The sequence below is a fragment of the Rhinopithecus roxellana genome, chromosome 2, assembly GCF_007565055.1.
Source record: "Rhinopithecus roxellana isolate Shanxi Qingling chromosome 2, ASM756505v1, whole genome shotgun sequence".
Classification (NCBI taxonomy): domain Eukaryota; kingdom Metazoa; phylum Chordata; class Mammalia; order Primates; family Cercopithecidae; genus Rhinopithecus; species Rhinopithecus roxellana.
The window spans coordinates 169,480,658-169,507,404 of record NC_044550.1 but is presented as its reverse complement, the minus strand read 5'-3'; the positions used below and the strand labels follow the sequence as shown (position 1 = coordinate 169,507,404).

General features: G+C 47.2%; 1 protein-coding gene across 2 annotated transcripts; it reads left to right on the top strand.

Annotated features, from left to right (window-relative positions):
* The first annotated feature begins 121 nt into the window (after nt 1-121).
* On the top strand, nt 122-23,502 carry SLC34A2 (solute carrier family 34 member 2). 2 transcript variants are annotated; one of them, XM_010362977.2, is made up of 13 exons: nt 122-193; nt 7,156-7,270; nt 7,368-7,502; nt 8,846-8,974; nt 10,768-10,911; nt 12,501-12,612; nt 14,205-14,400; nt 15,291-15,386; nt 16,152-16,272; nt 17,709-17,876; nt 18,940-19,056; nt 19,148-19,272; nt 20,837-23,502. In XM_010362977.2, the coding sequence occupies exons 2-13, from the start codon at nt 7,159-7,161 to the stop codon at nt 21,449-21,451; spliced, it is 2,070 nt and encodes a 689-aa protein (XP_010361279.1). In that variant the 5' UTR covers nt 122-193; nt 7,156-7,158; the 3' UTR covers nt 21,452-23,502. The 2 variants fall into 2 exon arrangements, with proteins under 2 accessions (XP_010361279.1, XP_010361278.1); XM_010362976.2 differs by having other exon boundaries at nt 149-193; nt 7,365-7,502.
* Nucleotides 23,503-26,747: the final 3,245 nt, after the last annotated feature.

Sequence of the window (26,747 nt, the reverse complement as noted above, 5' to 3'; positions counted from 1 at the left end):
AAGTCTCGATGGGCTCATTAAGGCGGCAGGTAGGCAGTGCTCCGGCGGCGGCGGCAGGCGGTCCTGGAATGTGCGAGGGGCGTGATGACAGCGGCCGCCGGCCTTTTTGCGCAACACCTTCGCCATATATACCCGGGGCGCTGCGCTCCACCTGGCCGCCGCCTCCAGCCCAGCACCTGCGGAGGGAGCGCTGGTGAGTACCGCCGCCGGGGCAGGGGCGCTTCCTCGCTCTTTCAAGGACTTTGATTCACTTAATTCTTGTAAATACCCCTCGATGCTGACTTCAAGGAACTTGGCTGGCTTTGGGCCACAGAAGTGAAAAAAACAAAGCTTTCCACAATGTTCAAGCTGTTTTCTTCTTAATGTTACGGTTACTGATTTTATTACAGCTCTTACTGCTACACTCTTACTATTGACAGTGTTATTAATCAACCACACTTGAGGATTCTAAAATGATCACTGTTTTGAGAGTCGTGGTTTGGAAGAGAAAGACCCAAGGGATAGAAGGCTCCACCCAGGAATCAGGATGGCTAGGCTCTTTGTGGCTGGGTCACCAACTAGCCATGTGACTTAACGCTAGTCCCTGTGAGCCCCTGGGCTGCCGTCTTCCACCCTTTATAAGAAGGGGAATGAGACAGCTCAGGACCATGAAAATTCTAGGTTTGTGATGGCTGCCTGGTGATGCGACACTGCCCTCCCACCCAAGTGTGACTTCCATGTGCTACAGTGCTTGTTTGCAGTTATTTAGGGTACCTAGGAGACAGCCTTTGTTTCTATTAGGGCCCGTGGCCATCAGCAAAGGGTCCGTCCTTCAACTGTTTTGGAGAGCAAAGCCCACAATTTCTGTTTTCCAAGCCAGAAATGGGTGAGCTGGCTGGGGAGATGACTTACAAAGAGATATGCACAGAAGTGGTTGGCTTCGGGGACTGCGCATCCTTAGGCCAGGAAGTAGGGGGCTGCATGGCATGGAGGTAGTTCACGTTCCGTGGAGCGATGCCTGCCACGGGTGGCTAGCACTGCACTGAGGAGAGTTGGACTCTCGTTTTCTTTGAGGAGGTCCCTTTCTCAAACATTTTAATTTCATGGAAGCAGCTTATAGATTTCATCACTCTGAGCCCCTCTTCCTGTTCAGGTGCCCCAGGGGGTGTATGTGTTAGCCCTGATCCCTCTGGGCCTTGCTGTTCTTTCCTTTTTCCTTCTTCCCTTGTGTGCTGGCAGTTCCTGTCCTGGGTTGGGTATTCTTGGAAAACTGTGCCCGTAGGAGTGGCCCTTGTTTCAGATTGTTAAACAAAAAAAAAAAAAAAAAAAAAAAAAAGAAAAGAAAAAAAACTGCTTCTTTTGTCCCATGCCAGCTGATCATGATCTTCTCTGCTTTTGTAATTTGGGAAATGGGTGATAAGAAGGGCGTGCTTTGTAAAAGGACTGGATACTAAACAAATTGCCCCATCCAAAACTCTGCCCAGATTGCTCAACCGTCTCACTGAAGCAACTGCCCTGTGGTATGAGGATGAGCTTCTGATTGTTGCTGTTAGACACAAAGGGGACACAAAAATAGCCCGAATTCAATGTAATGAGGAAAACAGCCTCTCAGAATCAGAGTACTTTGGAATAAACTGGGCTTTAATAACCAGTTTCAGGCATCTTCCATCCCTCCATCCTCACCCACACCCCCACTTCCATTATGGGGACAACAGGGAGCAATCAGGACATCCAAGGGAATTTATTCATCTCAGTGAATTTTAAAAATGCAAAGATACAAAAAGAGGGCTATAAAAAGATTGCAGTATGTTTAAGATGTTTATATTTACAAATTTAACTGCTTTAACTCCCCCCAATACAATGCAGCATAACTGATATAGTTACAAGTTATTTACAGGATTTATTTTAAGATGTCAAAAATACAAATTGATAGTGCATGGTGAGGGTGAGGTTTGGTGACATGGCCCAAGTTTAAAGTGATAGAATAGGCCAGGCGCGGTGGCTCAAGTCTGTAATCCCAGCACTTTGGGAGGCCGAGACGGGCGGATCACGAGGTCAGGAGATCGAGACCATCCTGGCTAACACGGTGAAACCCCGTCTCTACTAAAAAAATACAAAAAAACTAGCCGGGCGATGTGGCAGGCGCCTGTAGTCCCAGCTACTTGGGAGGCTGAGGCAGGAGAATGGCGTAAACCCGGGAGGCGGAGCTTGCAGTGAGCTGAGATCCGGCCACTGCACTCCAGCCCGGGCGACAGAGCCAGACTCCGTCTCAAAAAAATAAAAAATAAAGTGATAGAATAAATGTCTTTAAAATTTTATTAGGGTGTGACATCAAAAATGTAAACTGAAGTTATCTAGCCATGTGAGGCCCAGGCCAATTGCTTCTTTGACTCCTCTCATCACTACCACCACTGTGTCCTTGAAGAGATTATTATTAACAGTAATGTAGGGACAGGGTTTCGCTATGTTGTCCAAGCTGGTTGCAAACTCACAGGTTCAAGGGACTCTCCCACTTTGGCCTACCAAAGTACTGGGATTACAAGTGTGAGCCACCATCCTTAGCCTATAGGGGTGATTATTTTTCCTTGTGATGGCTGTAAGGGAAGCAGAGGAAAAAGAGACATGACCCTCTTGGGAATTTTTGAAACACGGAGTCATTCTTTCAAAGTACAAGAAAGTTTTCCTGGGCGTCCTGAGAACATTGGCCTGCATGAGGTTGAAATGATCCCTGTAGTGTTTGGTGCCTATGTGATTTGAAGCAATTAACTTCTCTGTGGCTCAGCTTTTCCCTCTTTAGAATGAGGATACTGTTCATTCTAAAGGAGACTCTAGTTTACATAGATACATGAAATGCTGTGAGTAAATTTGTGCACCAATTTGCAAGTGCCAGGCACAAAGTCCTTAATAAACACTGCTGGCTACCATGTGCCTGGCACTGTCCTATGTGCTGTGGATACAGTGGCCATACTCTACTCCCTGTGCTGGTGAAGGCCACCATCTGGTGGGAGACTGTGTGTCCATGTCCTGGTTCCTCGCAGGACCGCTGCCCTGGGCTTCCTCTTCTCCCCATTTCTTCAGATGGCCTTGACTGCTGCTCTGAATACAAGAGGCCCCGGAACAGGTCTTGGTTGGAGAAGCCCAAACAATGCGAATGTAGGGGTTGGGTGATTGCCAGGTGCCCTACATTCCCCTGCTTCCCAAGTCTGAGACGAGTCAAGAAAGTTCCTCTCCTGGGTCTTTGAGAAAGAATAAGAGCTCTTTCTGGCAGTGGGTGCCCATGTGGTACAGGAAGAGGGTGAGGCACACAGGCAACTCAGTTATAGAGGTCAGTGTGGGCAGCAGGGGAGCCCCTCCCTGGGCTTTAGTAAAAAGCTTCCAAATGATGACTTCTCCCTTCCTCTGCTGCTTCTGGTAGGTGGCAAGAACGTGCTGGAGTGAGGCCTTGGGAAGGCTGGGAGAAAACAAGGCAGTGGTTGTGCCAGGTCTATGGGGGTAGGAGAAAGGCTTCAGAGGGGCTCAGAGCTCCAGGGTACATTCTCTGCCTGCACCATGTAATACCCACCCCCGTCCCACCCTCCTCCCCCCACCCCCAACCGCATGCTCCTGCTCAGCCATTGCAACATTCTTGGGCGGGCATTTCTAGCATCTGAATGACCACGTGGGAGTGATCTGCAGACATGCCAGTCTAGCCAGCTATCCGAAAACACTCAGAGCCCTCAATGTGCCTAGACCTAAGGTCCTTGGGTGCCCTGGTGCTTTGAGGGCTGGAGAATTCCTCCTCCCACCTCTGCCCCTCGCTGTGAGATCTATGGAAAAGCTTCTGGCTTTGGAGCCAGCAGTCTTGGGTTCATATCCTGACACCAGCTCCAGGTAGCTGGGGGCAAGCTTCTTTGTTTCTCTGTGCCTCAGTTTCTTTGTCTGTACACTGAGAAGAAAAACTCCTTCCTTATTAGATTTAATGAGGTCACAAACTGCATAGGACACTTCCCTGCCACAAAACAAATGTTAGCATCTTTCTCTCACAGGCTTTGGGTTCATTTATTCAAATATTGACTGAAATTCACTACCATGCTGAACATTGGAGATGAAGAGCTTATGGTGTAGGGTACACACAGTGCACCCACAGTGCATTTCCACATAATAAACACTCTTGTTTATTGTTCATGACACAGTGCATTTCCACATTGTGTCATGAAGAATAAACAAGAGTTCTGAGTGTTTATTCTGGCAGGCACCATGCTGCAGCCTCACCTACACTTATTAACCAATTAGTCCTCGTAACAGCTCAGTAAGCGAGATGGTATTGTCCCCATTTTTGAAATGATGAAACTGAAGCTCAGAGTGGCTCAGGGTTGCATGTAGTGAGAGGCAGGCCTCTGCAGAACCAGCCCTCCCCCACTGTGAGTCCCTTTCTCCAGGTATCACTGAGCCATCTTACCTTTGTGGGTTTAGGGGTTGAGTTGCATCTTTTAAAAGAATTTGAAAATTTTAGAAGAAAATTTTAAAAATCATCCACAGTCTCACCACCCACTTTAACCCCAGAGAACATTTCTGAATCTTGTCTGCCTTGTTGAGATGATGCTGCGAATGGGAAAAAGAAGTGCTTTAGATTCACGGTTTATCTAAAGCATTTTCCTATTGTTTTACGGAGGCAGTATAACGTTTTTAATGGCATGCTCTTACAATGTATGGACATACTAGTTAGAAAGAGCAATTTCTCCTTTTTTATTTTATTTTTTAACACTGTAAATGATAGAGCAGCAAATATCTTTCTGGTCTACATCCCATTCATTCTGTCATAAATATGCCTGGCAGAGCTTAAGACCTTGAAGATGAAGTAATGAACAAGACAAAGTCTCCTTTTTGGTAGGCTTTGCAGTCTGGTAAGCAGGAAATAGGTTGAAGAGGAAAGGGGTCAGGTGGACTCACGCTCTAGAAAGCCCTCTTGGAAGAGGCGATCAGTGCAGTTTAGGTATTTCTGAGAGCAAATATTCCTAGCTTCCTGATTCCTAGAGTGAAATGACTGGATCACAGATGTGTGATGAATGTAAGGCACTTTGGACAGTTTGCTAACTTTTCCAGAGCTTCTATCAGTGTTCAACTCATAACATCTTTTCCAGTATAGCATAATAAACTTAAATTCTTTTTGCTACTTTGATAGTTGTCACTGTTTTAATTTGAATATATTGGATTGCTTCTTTTTTTTTTTTGAGATGGAGTTTCACAGTTTTTGCCCAGGCTGGGGTGCAATGGTGTGATCTCGGCTCACTGCAACCTCTACCTCCCAGATTCAAGTGATTCTCTGGCCTCTGTCTCCTGAGTAGCTGGGATTACAGGTGCGTGCCACCACGCCTGGCTAATTTTGTATTTTTAGTAGAGACGGGGTTCCACCATGTTGTCCAGGCTGATCTTGAACTCCTGACCTCAGATGATTCACCCGCCATGGCCTCCCAAAGTGCTGGGATTACAGGCGTGAGCCACTGCACCCAGCTTAGATTGCTTCTTTTTTAATAGACATTTTAGCCATTTATTCCTTTTCTGTGAATTGCCTTTTTCCAGTCCTTTGGACTGCTTTGTCTAATGGACAAGGACTAATTGTCTAATGTCAAAGAAAAAGGACTGTAAGGACTGGAATGTGAGGTGTGTCAAGTGCCATGTAACTGAGAAAGGCTTTGTGAAGAAAATGGATTGTAGGAAGGTCTTTTTTAAAGGCTGAAAAGAATGTGGTTCTAACAAAGGATGATTAATCCAGACACCATGACATAGTAATAATTGCTGCTATTTATTGGATGCCTCCTCAATGCCAGTCACTTTCTAGACTTTTAATTTCACCATTAGTCTCATAACGCTGCAAGAACTGTTCCATTTTATAGATGGATAAACTGACAGTTTATGCTCAGAGGCATAAAGGGACTTGCCTAAATACACACCCACTAATAGGTGGCACTGCTGGATTTTAAAACCAGGTCCATCACACTTTTCACAGAAGCCCTGGGTGGTAGGTAAAACACGTAGATGGTATACAAACACTTGCATATATATATATATACATACACACACACACATATATATATATATAAATTTTTTTGTTTTTTTTTTTGAGACAGAGACTCGCTCTGGATCCCCCATGCTGGAGTACAGTGGCATGATCTCAGTTCACTACAACCTCTGCCTCCCAGGTTCAAGCAATTCTCATGCCTCAGCCTCCTAAGTAGCTGAGATTACAGGCACCCACCACCACCCCCTGCTAATTTTTGTATTTTTAGTAGAGACAGGGTTTCAACATGTTGCCCAGGCTGGTCTCAAACTTCTGGTCTCAAACTGCCCACCTTGGCCTCCTAACGTGCTGGGGTTACAGTCCTGAGCCACATCGCCTGGTCCCTGCATATATATTTACATACACACTAAGTTGTATAAATCTGTTAAATTCCACTAGATAAAGTTTTGCATAGATCTGCAGTGCACTTGTCTTGATATAAGAAGTAGATGGGGTTCCATTGAAGGGTTATGAGGATTTGGCATGCTATGAGACAATAAAGATGAATGGGCTTGCACTCTGCCTTTTTTTTTTTTTTTTTTTTTTTGAGGCAGAGTTTCACTCTTGTCACCCAGGCAGGAGTGCAATGGCGCAATCTCGGCTCACCACAACCTCTGCCTCCCAGGCCTCCCAGGTTCAAGCGATTCTCCTGTCTCAGCCTCCCGAGTAGCTGGGACTACAAGCATGTGCCACCACGCTGGCTAATTTTTGTATTTTTAGTTGCCATGTTGGCAAAGTTGGTCTCGAACTCCTGACCTCAGGTGATCCACCTGTCTCAGCCTCCCAAAGTGCTGGGATTACAGGCATGAGCCATGGCACCCGTTGCTCCCTGCTTTTGACTGAAGGAGAGAGTCAAGACAAAAACAAGTTTAAGAGATTAAAGGTGGTGCGTGCAGCTCACTCAACATTGTAAGAAGTAGTTTGCTTTAGTGACTGGGTGAGTGAGGCAGAACCACAGAGGACTGAAGATGCCACACTTAGGGGGCATAAGTATGAAATCCTTCCCTTCCTTTTACTGCTGCCTCCCCCTCAACTCCCCACCGAGTAGACGCTTTGCAAACCGATGATTCTTCCGCTTATAGCATCTCGGTGCACCTCCTTTCCATGACTGCTACTTTAAACTGTTTTCTCATCCACAGACCATGGCTCCCTGGCCTGAATTGGGAGATGCCCAGCCCAACCCCAATAAGTACCTTGAAGGGGCTGCAAGTCAGCAACCCATCACCCCTGATAAAAGCAAAGAGACCAACAAAAGTAAGTGTTGATCGTTTGTCTGCAGATCGGCCTCTTGTGAGGGGTCTGCAGGAGACCCGGTCTGATTCCTCATGACCCCTTTTGCTTGTTTCAGCAGATAACACTGAGGTACCTGTAACCAGGATTGAACTTCTGCCGACCTACTCCACGGCTACACTGTTAGAGGAGCCCACTGAGGTGGACGACCCCTGGAACCTACCCACTCTTCAGGACTCGGGGATCAAGTGGTCAGGTAAAAGTGAAGCCAGCTGAGACATTCAGGAAGGAAACAGGAAACTTCTTGTGGTTCACGGTGTCACCATCCTCGTGTCGCTCCCCCTTTTCATTGTTCTGATGCCCTTGAAGCAAGGGTCCTGGCTAGGGATGTCACCCTCCCATCTTCTTTTTTTTTTTTTTTTGAGACAGAGTCTTGCTCTGTCTCCCAGGCTGGAGTGCAGTGGTGCGATATTGGCTCAGTGCAACCTCCGCCTCGTGGGTTCAAGCAATTATCCTGCCTCAGCCTCCCGAGTAGCTGAGATTACAGGCTAAATTTTTGTATTTTTAATAGAGATGGGGTTTCACCATGTTGGCCAGGCTGGACTTGAACTTCTAACCTTGTGATCCATCCGCCTTGGCCTCCCAAAGTGCTGAGATTACAGGCATGAGCCATGGTGTCTGGCCACCCTCCCATCTTTGAGGTTGAGTCAAAGCATGTTGGAGTAATTGGGGGTCACTCATTCACATTGTCTGGCTCCTTATGATTCGCTGTGGGAGAACAGTTTCCAGGTACTGGTTTGGAGATGCTGTGGATACAGTGATGAACAGAAAAGGCCCCTCTTCTCAGAGAGATTTCAGAGGGGTCCCCTCACCCAAATATGGGCATTAGGGAAGGTTTCTAGAAAAACAAAATATGCAGCCAGACAGCTGGGTGCAAGCAATCACTGTTTCATTTCCAAGTGTATGTAGGGCAGAAGGTCTGTCAGTGAACTAGACAGCAAGGAGGAAAAAGGAGATTGGGATGTGGGGTGGGGAGGAGAGGTAGGAAGGAAAGAACCGGGAGGGGTAAGATGAGAACCATTTTAAAAGCCAGTGGAGTAAACAGCAGTTAACAATGTAGCATCCCAGGATGTATGATGCCCCAAGCCCTCCATAAATTGAGGCTGATTGCTGCTGTGCAGCTGCATTCTAGAAAATACTCTCTGCTGTTCAGAACGTGACAGCCATTATCTCCGACCCTGCACTTAGCAGGTGGCGAGTGCTGTTAACTGCCTCACTCAGCGACACTGTGGCTCAGTTGAGCATGGAGCCTGGTTTTTCTGTCGCAGACCACATTGAACTCCTCCTCCCAAATGCAAATCCTTTAGAGGCACTTTACCAGGGGTTTCAGCTAAATGGACCACCGTGGTAACTGCTTTGAAAGCTACAGCGATGGCTGCGTCCCATCTGTAAGCCTCGCTAGACATAAGAACTTACGGCTGCCAGGCTGGGAAGGGAGGGGAGGCAGGGGGAGCTCTGAGCTCATTGCCAAACTTCTCAGTGTTTCCAACACTAAAAGTTTCATGCCTTTCTCTCTCCCCCGCACCCACCCCCCTGCAGAGAGAGACACCAAAGGGAAGATTCTCTGTGTCTTCCAAGGGATTGGGAGATTGATTTTACTTCTCGGATTTCTCTACCTTTTTGTGTGCTCCCTCGATATTCTTAGTAGCGCCTTCCAGCTGGTTGGAGGTAAGAATGAAAGACTGAGAGGTCTGGGGGCGAGGGGCGTTATCATGAAATGTGGTTCCGAGAATAAAACTCAGCAAGCCCTCTCCAGCTGCAGCCTCCTGGAGTGTTTTAGGACTGGAACCCACCTCAGATCATTTATGAAGTCTATGCTTTCCGTTAGGGAAGAGAAAACCGAGGCCTATACAAAGGGCTATGACTTGGCCCAGGTGGCTTAGGCCAGGAACTGGGGCTAGAGCCTATTCCAAGCTATCAGCCAGTTGAGTTTGTCCACAAACCCCAGGCAGGAAGTTGTTTGACATAAAGACTTAGCTGAGGAATTCCTATATCCTCCCCACCAGAGAGGATTCTGGAATGAGAAAGAGTGCCCTTTCAAAGGTGGGACCTTGCTGGGGGAAGGACAGAGCCCCTTCTCTGGGCTAGAGGAATCTGGATCCATTGTAGTTACCTACACAGCCCTCAGGGCTGCATGTGCCCATGCAGTGTGAGAACCCAGAAGTGAAGTCACCATGTGCTTGGTTACCTTGGTACCTCAATGGTGACATCAGAAACAAACAGGTAGCACTCTGAGTGTCTACTGGGTGCAAGCATTTTTGGGGGACCTCTATCAAACATTCTTTCCCAAAGCCCATTTACGGAGAGATCACGAACCAGCCCTGAGACTCACAGCCTGTAATTAGCAGAGTAAGATTCAATCTCAGATCTGGGTGTCACAAAGGACCATGGATTTCTGCAACCTTGGTGCCTCTCTTGGGAACCCATCTGTGTGACTTGAGACAATTGGGGAGGTGGGCATTCATAGGAGAGCATGAGGGGCAAAAATTTCCTGAACATTGCTTTTTTTTTTTTTTTTTTGAGACAGAGTTTCATTCTTGTTGTCCGGGCTGGAGTGCAATGGCACGATCTTGGCTCACCGCAACCTCTGCCTCCCGGGTTCAAGCAATTCTTCTGCCTCAGCCTCCTGAGTAGCTGGGATTACAGACATGCACCACCATGTGTGGCTAATTTTTGTGTTTTTAGTAGAGACGGGGTTTCTCCGTGTTGGTCAGGCTGGTCTCCAACTACCGACCTCAGTTGATCTGCCCGCCTCGGCCTCCCAAAGAGCTGGGATTTCAGGCATGAGCCACTGCACCTGGCCTCCTGAACATTGTTTCTGGGCTCCCTGGTCCATGGGAACATCGGCTATGGGCTTTCCTGTCTGGTTATCTCAGACAAGTCACCTGCATCCTCTCGGCTTCCATCTTCTTTATACAATGGACTTGGGAATGCATTGATGGTCTCAGGCACACTCTTGAGGATAACTCTCCCAGCATTCAATTATAGGCTAGTGCTAGGGCTAAGGATGGATAGAGAGATCTACTCTTGGAGGATAAATCTGAATTGGGTATACACCCCAGAGACATCCAGGAGGCTCACTGGCACCCACTGGTCTCAGTACAGAGTTGAGGCTGGGTTCCTGAGCACAGAAGGGCTTGCTGACCGAGGAGTGTTTGAAGAGTGGGAGGATGCAGGGTGAAGGAACAAGAGTAACCAGGGGCTCACAGTGGGTCGGGAACCAGGGCAGAGAGACAGAGACAGGAGGCACGTGTGGGCAGCCCGTGGGTTTCCTGCCTTATCAAGGCAGCACTGGGAAGAGACATGGGGAAGCAAGATTCCCTGGGTGACTGCCGGGATGGAGACTGGAGGCTGGACTCTCCAACCCACAGCCAGCTGGCCTTAGATGGAGGCTTCTGTTTACTCATTGCCTACCTAATCCCCCTCGATCACGTTATGATTGTTTCTTGTTTTTTTCCCAGGAAAAATGGCAGGACAGTTCTTCAGCAACAGCTCTATTATGTCTAACCCTTTGTTGGGGCTGGTGATCGGGGTGCTGGTGACCGTCTTTGTGCAGAGCTCCAGCACCTCAACGTCCATCATTGTCAGCATGGTGGCCTCTTCAAGTGAGTCAGGGCACCCATGAGCCCACCTGCATTCCAGACACTTTTCTGTCTATCTGAGGGCGGGAAGGGGTGGGCAGGAATTCACTCTGAATATGTCCAGGCCTTGTTACCGTTGTCTTCCTATCTTGTCCCGGCTACAGTGTGTTCCCCTCTTGATCCAAGGCAACTTCCTGTTTCCATTTCGATGGCAGGATCTGAAAGTAGACCCTGCTGCTGGAGTTCTCAGCTCTGAATTCTCTAGGACTGTGCTTTTCAGACCTGTAGCCACTAGCCACGTGTGGCAATTTAATTTTATTGAACCTTAATTGATTTAAAATTAAAATATAACATTCAGTTCCTCGGTTGTACTAGTTAACGTTTCAAATGTTCAAGAGCCACCTGTGGCTGGCAGCTACCCTACTGAGAAGTAGAGACATAGAACATTTCCATCACTGCAGAAAGTTAGTTCTTTGGGACAGGGCCACTCTCAGGGCTAAGAAGAACGACAACTAATCTCATCACAAATTGCTCTGGGACAACTGAGCTTGGGGAGATGGAACACTAAACTTGTACCTGCCTGATGATTGTTGCGGCTAGGTTGGACAGACTCTGTGAGGGGGACCAGTTTGAACTGATTATTATTATTCTTTTCTCTATTTTCTTTTTAAATAGAGACTTGGGTCTCACTGTGTTGCCCAGGCTGGTCTCAAACTCCTGGGGTCAAGTTATCCTCCCACTTCGGCCTCCCAAAGTGCTGAGATTACAGGCCTGAGCCACTGCCCCTGGCCAGAACTATTTTTCTTCCCAAGCCAGCATCGTAGCCAAAATTAACTAGAATGTTTCTGGTCCAGTTAGAAAAAGGTATTACACTTTCCAAATATTTTACTTGTTTATGTCAAAAAAAAGTACAGCAATATGCTGATTTTGTTTGAAAAAGTTACACTGCCTGGAATTAAGTGTCTGATACCTAGCACAGAAATGATGCTTCCTGGCTGGGCCCAGTGGCTCATGGCTGTAATCCCAGCACTCTGGGAGGCTGAGACCATCCTGACCAACATGGTGAAACCCTGTCTGTACTAAAAATACAAAAATTAGCTGGATGTGGTGGTGCGTGCTTCCAATCTCAGCTACTCAGGAGGCTGAGGCAAGAGAATCGCTTGAACCTGGGAGGTAGAGGTTGCAGTGAGCTGAGATTGTGCCATTCCACTCCAACCTGGGTGACAGAGCAAGATTCGTCTCAAAAAAAGAAAAAAAAAAAGGAAAGAAATGATGCTTCCTTAAAAGCGAGTCTTTGTGCCATGTACAACTGACTCACCTGTACATGCAAGCCCTAGCACTCCACCTAAGTCCTTAATCAGTGGGTGCCTCCTGGTCTCCTTCAGGCTAGCCTTGGATCTGCAATAGGGAGGAGGGAGGAATCTAGAAAGGCACTTTCATCAGATTCATAGTGAGGTGCATAGTGAGGTGCAAAAAAAAAAAAAAAAAAAGTTTAAGAATTCACTTGCATAGGAGATAAAAACTACTTCTTTAGAGGATATCAGCATGGGTGACTTTAGCCTGCCTCCAAGCTGCCTTTCTAAGCTTGCTAATGGCACTTTTCCATCCTCTAGTGCTCACTGTTCGGGCTGCCATCCCCATTATCATGGGGGCCAACATTGGAACGTCAGTCACCAACACTATTGTTGCGCTCATGCAGGTGGGAGACCGAAGTGAGTTCAGAAGGTAAGAGGCTCAAAACCAGCCTTTGCGATATCAACTCTATTGTTCTCGGCCATGTTGTTGTAACTACTTTTAACCAGTCAAAGATAACATGCTTATCAGGTTCATTCCCAGAGTTCCTAGAAGTAACCATAGGGAGGTATGGCTAGGGTTGGATCACATACTCACCAGCTGATTAGACTCAGCTCCGTGATGGGCAGAGCAGGGATAATACTATCTATCACCACTGCGTTGTCATAGGATTAAATATACAATCCAGCAGGTAAGTGTTCAGAGCACCCAGCACATTGAGTTCGCTAAATAAATGCAAACTCTAGCTAGAAACTTAGCCGCTGGGTGGCGGAATTGAAACAAGGCCAGTTAGAAGAGTAGAATTTATTAGGACTGGGGGTGGTGGCTCATGCCTGTAATCCCAGCACTCTGGGAGGCCAAGGTGGGCTGATCGCCTGAGGTCAGGAGCCTGGCCAACATGGTGAAACCCCATCTCTACTAAAAATACAAAAATTATCCAGCCATGGTGGCAAGTGTCTGTAGTCCTAGCTACTCTGGAGGCTGAGGCAGGAGAATCTCTTGAACCCAGGAGGTGGAGGTTGCAGTGAGTCGAGATCACGCCACTGCGCTCCAGCCTGGGTGACAGAGCGAGACTCCATCTCAAAAAAAAAAGAAAAAAAAAGAAAAAAATTAATAAATAAATATTGTTTTGTTTGGTCATAATTATAACTTATTAAAACTTCCACTTCGGTCAGCTCAACCCATTCCACCTTTTCTTTGTTCTTCACTTACAAGTTAATAAAAAACAAAATGCAGTTTCTGGCATGCATAAAATCTGAAAATAGAGCAAGTAGACAGTTGGAAACTCTTTCCTTTCAAAAAGGTTAATGTGAAAATTAAGTGTTTCTCAGCTTCCTCTAGCTAGGTTTTTTTTTTTTTTTTCCCCTTCAGTTTTTTTTTTTTTTTTTTTAAGGGAAGCTGTTTCACTGAAGACAACATCCAGAACAGAGTTTTTTAAATCTAGAGATAAGATGGAATCGAGCAGGAATCTTTGAACCTCCTCAGATGGATGCAAAATATTTTAGCTTTGTTTCCTGTGGAAACTATTCATGTTTCATCACTTTCAAGATCTTAAAAAAAAAAAAAGTTTAAGAATTCAGTTGCGTGGAGGTCTTTTTAAGTCAAATTTTAAAAAATTGCTTTGGGGATTTATGACTTCTATGTGTTTGGAACAATTGAAAACTCCTCATAGAGGGCTTTGGTTGCCTTCATACTGGTCCCCAGCTTTCGAAAAGAAGGTAGGCTTCAATATACATGATACAAAAGTGCCGTTGATGCAGTTCTTCGAAACAGTGATTGCTGAGCTAATTATTCCAGCCGTAACATGCTTGCTGGCCCGCAGCTTCCTCATCTGGCCAACGGGAATATAGATACCAGCCACTTTGGGGATTGCTATGAGAGAACAGAAATGAGATTGCATACATGTGCACACTTCCATAGGTGACACCTAGCAGAGGGTGGCAGATGATACAGGTAATGACCCACCTCACATGGTGCCCACTTGGTTATTGACTAATCTGGCTGTCGGGGTTTCCCTCCCATAGAGCTTTTGCAGGAGCTACTGTCCACGACTTCTTCAACTGGCTCTCTGTGTTGGTGCTGTTGCCTGTGGAGGTAGCCACCCATTACCTTGAGGTTGTAACCCAGCTTATAGTGGAGAGCTTCCACTTCAAGAATGGAGAAGATGCACCAGATCTTCTGAAAGTCATCACTCAGCCCTTCACAATGCTCATTGTCCAGGTAACTTGGCTCCTTCAGAGAGAGAAAGAGACAAATTTCCTATCCACAACATCCCCTGCCTGAGCTGACAGATATAGTGTCTACAACACTATTCTGGTCCTGGCACAGTGGCTCGCCCTTGTTTTCCTAGCACTTTGGGAGGCCGAGGCGGGTAGATTGCTTGAGGTCAGGAATCCGAGACCAGCCTGGCCAACATGGCATAACCCCATCTCTACTAAAATACAAAACATTAGCTGGGCATGGTGGCGTGCACCTGTAGTCTTAGCTAGGTGGGGGGCTGAGGCAGGAGGATCGCCTGAACCCCGGGAGGTTGAGGCTGCAGTGAGCTGAGAATTGTGCCATTGCACTCCAGCCTGGGTGACAAAATGAGACTGTTTTTAAAAAATAAATGGAAGAATAAACACTACTCTGTAGCTGCCTCTGGAAAAGGCCAAGGGAGGCAGAACTTTAGGGCCACCTGATAGAGTGACCTTGACGGTTACTTTGACTTCCATGATACGCCACCTTTATTGGGGTGGAGGTGCTTCTTAAGACTGGACACTTGAGACCACTTTGTTCCCACTACTGTCCTCAACACCAGTGGATTTAATAAAGTATGTTCTACCCTTTCCTGCCTAGAGTCATCTCAGCCCCTTCTCCCTGGGTCCTTGCTAGGACCTTGTGTTTTCACTCTTACTGGTTTTCTCGGCCATTCAGTCATCCAGAAAATACCTACTGCCTACTCCCTAGATATCAGTGCCTCTGCAGATAGAGCGAGTCCCACTTTGCCTCTCTGGGGGCTCATAGTCACATTTATCTCCTTAGAGCCCCTCTCACTGCAACCCCCTGGGTTTCTGTCCTAAATCGGTTCTGAGGATGTGCTGATGGTCTCCTGTGTACTGTTTCCACAGCTGGATAAACAAGTTATCAACCAAATTGCAATGAACGATGAAACCGCGAAAAACAAGAGTCTTATCAAGATTTGGTGCAAAACTTTTACCAACATGGTACGTTTCCAAGATATTCCCGGGTGGGTGAAGCTTTGTATCTCAACATTAAGCCAAATCTTGCCTTCAAGGAATTTAAATAGAAAGTCAGGGGAAAGAAATATTGGGAGCTCCTGAAAAATCAAAAGTGAACAGTGGATGCCTTTAGAAAACAAGTCCCTGAATGAATGCTGAATGTAGGTAAACAGTAGGACAGACAGACTCCCTTTTGCCCCATCCCAGGGATACATTATTCCTGGTTTGTTATTTCCATGCCTCTTGGAACAAGGCTTAGCTCTGCCTGCCATTCTGTTCTCATTTTTGGAGGGACTTGTGGAAATAGTCCAGCATGCCCTATGGGTATTGGCAGCAAGTATCCTCTCTCTTACTTTCCAGACTCTTCCAGAGTATTCTCCCTGCTCGGGCCCAGAGCATTCATGCCCTCTGTCAGGAACCTACCCAGCCTGCTTTGCACCTGGGTTGTGGCTTGCCCTTGCTGCTGGGGTGTACGTGTAATTTTTTTGTGGGGTGCTAAAGACTGGAGACTAAAACAAACAAATTAGATGTTTTTAAATGGTGAAGGCTGATTTCAGTTGTCCTCAGTTATTGTAAGAGATCTCTAATAAAGGTGACAAACAAGTCTTCAAGAGAAAAGAACTGTTCTGTTGGGACCACACTACATGCACCGTGTGTGGTGTCTGTGCCTGTTCATTCCCACCCCCGCCATTGCCTCCTATTCCCCACTAAAAGCCAACGTGGTGGGCATTTGTCATGTTTGTCATCCAGACCCAGATGAACATCACTGTTCCCTCGACTGCTAACTGCACCTCCCCCTCCCTCTGTTGGACGGATGGCATCCAAACCTGGACCATGAAGAATGTGACCTACAAGGAGAACATCGCCAAATGTGAGTGGAGCTCAGTGGATTGGCCACTATGACAGGCGTTGTCTGGGGGTGATGTATTTATCTGTGTGAAGTCCCAGTAAGTGAAGAAAAGGACAGTAGGAGTCACTAAGCACCTGCCCTACGTCAAGCAGGAGCCACACACTTTCACAGCAGAGGAAACTATGGCTTAGGAACTGAGGTGACAGGCCCAAGGTCCCACAGCAAGGGCAAAACTGGAACTTGAAGTCCATTTCCTTTGCCAGCTCCACACCACCTCAGAAAAGCCAACAGATTCTATAAGGTTTCCTCTACGTGCTTTGTTCAGACTCCTTTAGTCAATAACTCTAGGGGCCAGGCATGGTGTCTCATGACTATAATCCCAGCACTTTGGGAAGGCCGAGGTGGGCCAATCACTTGAGGCCAGGGGTTCAAGACCAGCCTGGCCAACATGGTGAAACCCTGTTTCTACTAAAAATAATACAAAAAGATTAGGCAGGCATGGTGGCACAAGTCTATAATTCCAGCTACTTTGGAGACTGAGGCATGAGAATCGTTTGAACCCCAGGAGGCAGAGGTTGCAGTGAGCCAAGATTGCACCACTGCACTCCAGCCTGGGCAACAGGGAGATAGCTTGTCTCAAAATAAAATAACTTTAGGGAGACGACAACCAGATTTGAAGGAAGATGTGCGACCCACATAGAACAGATGTATTCACTCAATTAGTCCCTAACTGTACAGCGGGCCCCATTTTAGGGCACTGGGGCTATAGCACTGGAACAGACAGTGAGCTTGCATGATGCTCTGATTATTAAGAAGCTGTAATGTTTTTTCCAACCCAGCCACCCTTCGTTTTTCTAATTACTCCTTACATATACTTTTGTATATCTCTGCTTCTCTCTTCCCACCCTCCCACTGCATTAATTTTGAGCAGTATACTTTAATACTCTAGGTATGATTACCCCAAAGAATCAAGTTAACATACCACCTCCCACATTCTAGGCACTATATAATGGTTATACATTAATTCATATAACCATGTTTTGCTGGAATTATCTAGGGGATACGGAAGGGGCTTTATAATTAGCAATGCCCCTTACTTTGACTTACCCATCGAACCCCTCAAAGCATACTTATCATTAGTAAAAAAATTAGACCATCCACAGCATGGTCTTTAGAGACAGAACTGGGCTGGGTCTGCCCCTGAGTAGTTGTGTGATTTTTAAAGTCATCACTTGATCTTCCAGCCTCATGCGATCCCACTGATTATGACATAATCTCAGTGGTGCCCTTTGCTGCAAAGGAGGCTGAGAAGGGCTGTCTTGATTTGGGGCTGCCATATGTCAAACTAACAACCAGGAATCTGTTCGTAGGAAAGATAGGATCTGGGGGAATAAATAACAATCTGTAGCCTTGATGACTCCATGCCCTCCTGACAAGGTTCTTTGTGGTCTTTTTAGGCCAGCATATCTTCGTGAATTTCTACCTGCCGGATCTTGCTGTGGGCATCATCTTGCTCATAATCTCCCTGCTGGTCCTCTGTGGTTGCCTGATCGTGATTGTCAAGATCCTGGGCTCTGTGCTCAAGGGGCAGGTTGCCACTGTCATCAAGAAGACCATCAACACTGGTAGGTACACTGCCCTCACTTGTGGGCCTTGAGGGATGGTGTCATCATGGCCACTGCATGGGGTGTGAGGGTGCTTTAGATTCCCATCTAGCAATGGCCTCTGCATGAAGTTTCCCTCTCAGATTGGATCAGCAGCAGAAGTGAAGATGTCATTCACGTGGAAATGTTCTTGGTGTCCTGGGTGGGGTCTAGGGAGCAGGCCCAAGCTTCCATTGCATGTTGGCAAGGTCCTGAGAAGGAGTTCCTATCTGGAGAACTGTGAATCAGGCCTTCCTTCCTAGTGGGTTTCCTGTATGCTCAGGGCTTTACTGGCTCTGTCAAGATGCCTTAGAAAAAGGATCCCAGGTGTCCACCCTCACCCCCACCTCCCTTCACTCTTGTGAAGGAAAGGTGACATGTAAATACATCAGCATCTAGAGGTGGCCAATGAGACTGCTGGCCAAGAGGATTTCCTGCCAAGTAGGGTGTCCTGGCCAATGAGAGCTCACTAAGCCAGTGACATCATCACTCCATGACAACTCAGTTAAATATAGCCAAGAAAATTAACCCCCCACCCCAGGTTGTCTTGGGGGAACAGAGCAACTCTGAGTGCTTGTGGGAAATGCAGGGCCTGATGTGGTGCTGGTTGGGTGGAGGACTCAGTTAGTAGGCATGTTCCAAGCTGCTGCGTTTTCCTGATGCTCCTTCAGGCAGACATGAAGGTTGAAGGTCGAATGTGGGTGCTAATGGGAGGCCAGGGCAGGGGAGGAAGCATGTTCTCAGTACTTTCTGGAAGGAGAGTGGTTACTTGGGTGGGTTCACTCTTTCTAACCTGACCTCCAGGGAGTCTGTGTTTTTGTTTCCATAACACTTACCTGCATCCTTGGTTTTTCCATCTGAATATGTGGAGCAAAAGACAATGGGGAATGAAACTGGATTCTAAAACTCTACTCTGTAATCTGAGACCATATATGGGATGAGGAGGTGCCTGTACAACCTCACCCGTAAGCCCAGCCCCTGCCCCAGGCCACCAGCCCATTCCTTCTCCAGAGAGGCCATGACATATCTTCCTTCTGCCTTCCAGATTTCCCCTTTCCCTTTGCGTGGTTGACTGGCTACCTGGCCATCCTCGTTGGGGCAGGCATGACCTTCATCGTGCAGAGCAGCTCTGTGTTCACGTCGGCCCTGACTCCCCTGATTGGTGAGTTATTCCTGAGCTTCTCCTTCTGGCCACCACTGCCATTTCCTGTCATCCCATGGGGCTGATGTGTTTGTGTTTCATTCCCCCCAAGGAATCGGAGTGATAACCATTGAGAGGGCTTATCCACTCACCCTGGGCTCCAACATCGGCACCACCACCACCGCCATCCTGGCTGCCTTAGCCAGCCCTGGCAATACATTGATGAGTTCAATCCAGGTGAGGACTCAGGGCCCGGGGGCAGGGGCCCTGGGGGTGGGACCACACATGGTCTTGCAAACTGGTCTCTAACAAGAGCCAGGCTTTTCTCTGTGCTGTCCAGAAGATGGAACTGATATGTGGAGGGGAAGCCACGGGTAAAGTTTTCAGGACCTTGATGTGAGAACAATCAAAACTATCAGTTCTGAGAGAGGCAGTAAGACTCCCATAACTGGTGGTGGTTTCAGCAGAAGTGGGGTGGCCCCTTGATAGAGATGTAGAAAGGGTACTTAAGAAGCACAGCCACCACCTCCCATCTCCTCACTGCCTCCTGTGGGGAACTTTACAATTAGGAGAGCTCCTTGGCGTGGACCATCTAGGTTACTTTGTGCAAGACTTTTGGGATTTGAATTTATTTTATTTTATTATTTTATTTTGTTTTATTTTATTTTTTTTGAGACAGTCTCGCACTGTTGCCCAGGCTGGAGTGCAGTGGCGCGATCTCCACTCACTGCAACCTCCACTTCCCAGATTCAAGTGATTCTCCTGCCTCAGCCTCCCGAGTAGCTGTGATTACAGGCACCTGCCACCACACCTGACTGATTTTTTTGTATTTTTAGTAGAGACGGGGCTTCACTACGTTGGCCAGGCTGGTCTTGAACTCCGGACCACATGATGTACTTGCCTTGGCCTCCCAAAGTGCTGGGATTACAGGCGTGAGCCACTGCACCCAGCCTGAGATTTGAATTCTTATCTCACCATTTACATCCCAAGTGACCTTTGGCAAGTGATCTAATTTGAGCATCAATGCCCTCATCTGAAAGATGGAGGATATAACCCCTATCTCATTAGGATTATTATAACGATCTGATGAGGCAAAGCAATCTATGCAACAGAAATAGAAGTTCAAGCATATACTATACATTAACCGCATATGTCATCCTAAAAGATTTTAGCAGATACATTTTTAAAAGTAGAAACAGGCAGATTCATTCTTCAATAATGTGTTTGATTTAAACCATTATCACTTTAATATGCAATCAGTCTGTCAAAAATTGAGATATTTCACATTGTTCTTTTCTGGGACTAAGTCTTTGAAATCTAGTGTGTATTTCATACTTAAAGCAAATCTCAGTGTGGACATGCGGCTAGTGTATTGGACAGTGCTGGTTCACAGCCTGGGCATGGTACTTTGCACCTTGGCAGCCTTGGAAAAGTGACTAAGCGCCTGGCCTCTGGAGCCAGGCTCCCAGGATGTGAATTTCCACCTCTTCCATCTCCCACCTGTGGGACTTGAGGAGCCTCCATTATCTCATGTCAAGAAATAATGGTTGCCACTCTGTAGAGTGTTTTTTGAGGATTGAGCTAATGCACAGTTGAGTGCTCCTGGCCCTCCCAGACATGTAGTAGGTCCTCATGGAAACCAGGTACCCTCTGGGCTGAACTATAAAGACAAGGAAGGCCTGGAAGGCCTGAGACTGTGCTACCTGTGATGCCTGCTAGCTTACCTCCCCTGTCCCCTCCTCTCTGCTGCCACCCCCATTAGGCAACAGGCCCCTCACCTGTCCAACCTCTTGTGTTGCAGATCGCCCTGTGCCACTTTTTCTTCAACATCTCCGGCATCTTACTGTGGTACCCGATCCCGTTCACTCGTCTGCCCATCCGCATGGCCAAGGGGCTGGGCAACATCTCTGCCAAGTATCGCTGGTTCGCCATCTTCTACCTGATCATCTTCTTCTTCCTGATCCCGCTGACGGTGTTTGGCCTCTCGTTGGCCGGCTGGCCGGTGCTGGTGGGCGTCGGGGTTCCCGTCGTCTTCATCATCATCCTAGTACTGTGCCTCCGACTTCTGCAGTCCCGCTGTCCACGCGTCCTGCCCAAGAAACTCCAGAACTGGAACTTCCTGCCACTGTGCATGCACTCGCTAAAGCCCTGGGACGCCCTCATCTCCAAGTTCACCAGCTGTTTCCAGATGCCCTGCTGCTGCTGCTGCCGCGTGTGCTGCCGCGTGTGCTGCTTGCTGTGTGGCTGCCCCAACTGCTGCCGCTGCAGCAAGTGCTGCCAGGACTTGGAGGAGGGGCAGGAGGCGCAGGGTGTCCCTGTCAAGGCCCCTGAGACCTTTGATAACATAGCCATTAGCAGAGAGGCTCAGGGTAAGCTCCATGCCCCAGACTCAAAGACCGAAAGCACAGCCTTGTAGGAGGAGGCCCAGACTGTCACAGGTGCGGGGATGGGCCTTGAGTTTTGCATGCTCTCCTCTCTCCCACTTCTGCACCCTGCACCCTTTCACCACCTCGAGGAGATTTGTTCCCCATTAGCGAATGAAATTGGTGCAATCCTACCTAACTCGATTCCCTTTGGCTTGGTGGATAGGCCTGCAGGGCACTTTTATTCCCACCCCGGTCACTCAGTAGTCTTTTACTCCAGGAAGGCACAGGACAGTACCTAAAGAGAATTAGAGAATGAACCTGGCTGGACGGGGGTCTAATCCTGCACCTAGCTGGGTTGGTCAGTAGAACCTGTTTTCAGACTCAAAAACCATCTTCAGAAAGAAAAGGCCGAGGGAAGGAATGTATGAGAGGCTCTCTAAGGTAAGGAAGTGTATTCTCCATGACTATCAAGCTCAGGCCTCTCCCTTTTTTTTAAACCAAAGTCTGGCAACCAAGAGCAGCAGCTCCATGGCCTCCTTGCCCCAGATCAGCCCGGGTCAGGGGACATAGTGTCATTGTTTGGAAACTGCAGACCACAGTTGTGGGTCTATCCCACTTCCTACTACTCCCCACATTCCCCATCAGGGTTTCCTCACGTGGACAGGTGTGCTAGTCCAAGCAGTTCACTTGCAGTGTCCTTATCCTCATGCTTCGGGAATGGGAGCCACACTTGAACTACAGAGAGAGTTCAGGCTGGATACACGTGCTCACCTGCGCTCTTGTCTTCCTAAGAGACAGAGAGAGTGGGGCAGATGGAGAAGAAAGTGGGGAATGGGTAGCATAGCATTCAGGGGATATGGTTTTTCTGCCAAAAGGGCCTCAGGTTCTTAATTTAGCAAACTAAGAAGCCAAATTAAAAAGCATTGTGGCTAAAGCCTAATGCTCCTCTCTTGGTCAGATAACAAAAACCTTCCCTGTTGGATCTTTTGAAATAAAACGTGCAAGTTCTCCAGGTTCATAGCCTGCATGCTGCCACCTTGAAACCCAGGGAGTATCTGCACCTGGAATAGCTTCTCCACCCCTCTCTGCTTCCTCACTTAATGTGCAAGATGACTTGCGGGGTTGACTTCCTTCTTTCCATGCACCCACCCAGTGGAATCTCTTTCCAAACATTTTTCCATTTTCCCATTTTCCCATAGATGGGCTTTGATTAGTTGTCCTCTCTCCATGCCTGCAAAGCTCCAGATTTTGGGGGAAAGCTGTACCCAACTGGACTTCCCAGTGAACTGAGATCACTGAGTCCAGTGGAGCACACGTATGTCCCCAGGTCAAAGGGGTGTGCTCCTTCTCATCCTAGATGCCTTCTCTGTGCCTTGCACAGCCTCCTGCCTTATTACACAACTGCCCCCGCCCCACCCTCAGCCATTCCAATTCTTCCCGGCCAGTGAGCTCCAGCCTTATCTAGGAAAGGAGGAGTGGGTGTAGCTGTGTGGCAAGACTGGGGCCTCCCCCATCCCAGCTTCTCCACCATCCCAGCAGGTCAGGATATCAGACAGTCCTCCCCTGACCCTCCCCCTTGTAGATACCAATTCCCAACCAGAGCCGAATACTCAATATTTATAGTCACACCCCTGTACAGCATTTTTCATAAATTATATAGCAAACAGTCTGGATGATTTGTGCTTCTAGTGCTCTCATTTGGAAATGAGGCAGCGTTCTTCTATGAAATGTAAAGAAAGAAACCACTTTGTATATTTTGTAATACCACCTCTGTGGCCATGCCTGCCCCACCCACTCTGTATATATGTAAGTTAAACCTGGGCAGGGGCTGTGGCCATCTTTGTACTTCGGTGATTTTTAAAAAGTGAATCTTTGTACTTGCATTGATTGTATAATAATTTTGAGACCAGGTCTCACTGTATTGCTCAGGCTGGTCTCAAACTCCCGAGCTCAAGCAATCCGCCCTCCTCAGCCTTCCAAAGTGCTGAGATTACAGGCGTGAGCCACCACACCAGGCCTGATTGTAATTTTTTTTTTTTTTTTTTTTTTTTTTTTTTTTACTGGTTGTGGGAAGGGATAAATAAAATAATCAAACCCAAAAGGAGTGTGTTGTTTTTAATTACAGGGAAATAGGGACCTCCTTGGATCTTTTTTATGAAGAAGTGAGGTCTCTTCCCTTACCGAATGTCACTACCCACCACTTACTATCTGACCCTCTAGCTGCATAATTTGTGGAGCCTCTTGTTCAAAAACCTGGGGAAAAGTGTAATTTTATACTGTGCAATGCCAATTTCAAACACAAACATAAGACCTGTTAACTCGCCTGTGGAATCACTGACATGACGTAGCTCTTACGTGTAGCTCACACACGTATTTTATTCCTAAAAGAACAGTGAGAGCATTGCACAAAACTAACTCAATTGTTTTCATTTCACTAATTTTTTTTTTTTTTTTTTGAGACGGTGTCTCGCTCTGTCGCCCAGGCTAGAGTGCAGTGGTGTGATTTCTGCTCACTGTAACCTCTGCCTCCAGGATTCAAGCAATTCTCTTGCCTCAGCCTCCCAAGTAGCTGGGATTACAGATGGTTGCAACCACACCCAGTTAATTTTTGTATTTTTAGTAGAGATGGAGTTTTACCATGTTGGCCAGGCTAGTCTGGAACTCCTGACGTCAGGTGATCTACCCGCCTCGGCCTCCCAAAGTGCTGCGTGAGCCACCCTGCCCAGCCTGATTTCCCTTTTTGTACATATTCTGCCAATGCTCTCTGCCTTCCTGATGAGTAAGGAAGAACTGAAAGGAAAAAGAGCAATGGGCCACCCTTTCCAAGTTAGTGTTTTTCAGCCTAAGTGAGAAAAACAGGATAGAGTTTCTTAGTTGTTCCTTGCTTGTTTCCTTGGAGTGCCACTACCTTTTTGCTGCATTCAAAGAAAGTTCTGGTTTGAATGGAAAGTATGGCCTTTCAGTGCTGTGCATTCTGCCAACCACCTGTGCTAGTCAAAATAATAACATGTTGGATGGGTGCGGTGGCTCATGCCTATAATCCCAGCACTTTGGGAGGGAGGCCGAGGCAGGTGGATCACTTGAGGTCAGGAGTTCAAGACTAGCCTGGCCAACATGGTAAAACCCTGTCTCTACTAAAAATACAAAACTAGGCGGGGCGCAGTGGCTCCCACCTGTAATCCCAGCACTTTGGGAGGCTGAGGCGGGTGGATCACAACGTCAGGAGATCAAGACCATCCTGGCTAACACAGTGAAACCCCATCTCTACTAAAAATACAAAAAATTAGCTGGGCGTGGTGGTGGGCACCTGTAGTCCCAGCTACTTGGGAGGCTGAGGTAGGAGAATCGCTTGAACCTGGGAGGTGGAGCTTGCAGTGAGCCAAGATCACGCCACTGCACTCCAGCCTGGGCGACAGAGTGAGACTCCATCTCAAATAAATAAATAAATAAATAAATAAATAAATAAATAAATAATACTAAACTAGCTGGGCGTGGTAGCGGGTGCCTGTAATCCCAGCTACTCATTAGGGTGAAGCAGGAGAAACACTTGAACCTGGGAATAGGAGGTTGCAGTGAACCAAGATCGTGCAGCTGCACTTCAGCCTGGGCAAAAAGAGCTAAACTCTTAAATAAATAAATAAATAACTTGTTACGGAAGAGCTGACTTTAAGAAACATTTACAGGACTAAGCAGGTCACACCTCTTTGTAGGTCAGCTGTACTGAGGGCTTAATCCGGATTGCAGAGCACAGTGAATTTGGACTTGGAATCACTCAGGTTGCTGGGTTTCACTCGTAGCTCTGTCATTTACTGTCTCAATAGCAACTTCCTCATCTGGAATATGGGACAGTAACACTTGGTTTCCTGTGATTATGCAAATGAAGCAATATATGTAAATATTTAGCCAGGGTGGGTTTACTGTAAGTGCTTGGCATATGGCTCTGCCTCAAAATATAGGGGATGAACATGCATGGCAGATGTACAAGACACACTTCCCACGCTTGTTTGCATTTTTCTCCCTCTGAGTATTTCCAAAGTGACATGCCAAGTCAAGAAGGCTGCTACCAACCCAAGAAACTGAGGCCAGCACTGGCTTGGGATTATTAGGATGAGCTGAATAAATGCCACATGGCCTAGGAGCAGTCCTCGGACTGGGCTCTGCAGCCATGGGACAGGAGCCAAGGACCACTCAGCATTTCCAGAACAAATCGTTTCTCTGTAAACTCACTTTCTAGTCCCAACTAATGGCATGGTGAGTGTTATTTTAAACGAGGTTTTGTTTTTGTTTTTGAGTCAGAGTCTTGCTCTATCACCCAGGCTGGAGTGCAGTGGCATGATCTCGGCTCACTGCAACCTCCACCTCCTGGGTTCAAGTGATTCTCCTGCCTGAGCCTCCCAAGTAGCTGGGACTGCAGGTGCCCACCACCATGGCCGGCTAATTTTTGTATTTTTAGTATAGTCTCGAACTCCTGACCTCAAGTGATCCACCTGCCTCGGCCTCCCAAAGTGCTGGGATTACAGGCGCAAGTCACAGCGTCTGGCCTTAAAAGGGTTTTTTACATTATTATTTGTCAAGATTGAAGAGCACACATGTCTGGCCGGGCGCAATGGCTCATGCCTATAATCCCAACACTTTGGGAGGCCAAGGCAGGCAGATCAGTTGAGGTCAGGAGTTTGAGACCAGCCTGGCCAACATGGTGAAACCTTATCTCTATTAAAAATACAAAAAATTAGCCAGGAGTGGTAGGTGCCTATAATCCCAGCTCCTTGGGAGGCTGAGGCAGGAGAATCGCTTGAACCCGGGAGGTAGAGGTTGCAGCGAGCCGAGATCGTGTCACTGCACTCCAGCCTGGGCAACAAAGCAAGACTCCATCTCAGAAAAAAAATCAAATGTCTAGAGATGTACAATAAACAACATTGCCATTTGCTCTGCTCCCCGTTCTGTCCAATACTCCTGTCTGGCTCTCCAGGGGCAATCATCCTTTCCAGCTCTTTCAGTGCTTTCTTCTGTATTTTGTTCTGCAGTTATCACATGATTATAGTGGCTTTTTCTTAATGCAGCCATTGATCTGTTTTGGAGCAGATAGAATTTAGTTCTCATGTCACTCACCCTCACTATCAATGACTCCTTCTCCCAACCAGTAGTTAATATTTACAAAATTATTACTATATAGATGTGATAAACTGCAGAACTAAACAGTGCATCAACATTTTCTTTCTTTGTTTTCATCAGTGCTGTCATCTACCTATAAATAATCTTCCCCAGTTGCTTTCAATCATCTGACAACCTTTTGGCTTCTTTCCTACCCTCTCTCTTCCCCTTCCCTCACCCCCTCTCCCCTTCCTC

Coding starts and splice junctions, on each gene's coding strand:
- SLC34A2 (XM_010362976.2), top strand. CDS start 7,159: ATGGCTCCCTGGCCTGAATTGGGAGATGCCCAGCCCAACCCCAATAAG. Junction 17,877..18,939: donor CAAGAAGACCATCAACACTG/GTAGGTACACTG, acceptor TCTGCCTTCCAG/ATTTCCCCTTTCCCTTTGCG. Junction 19,273..20,836: donor CATTGATGAGTTCAATCCAG/GTGAGGACTCAG, acceptor CTTGTGTTGCAG/ATCGCCCTGTGCCACTTTTT.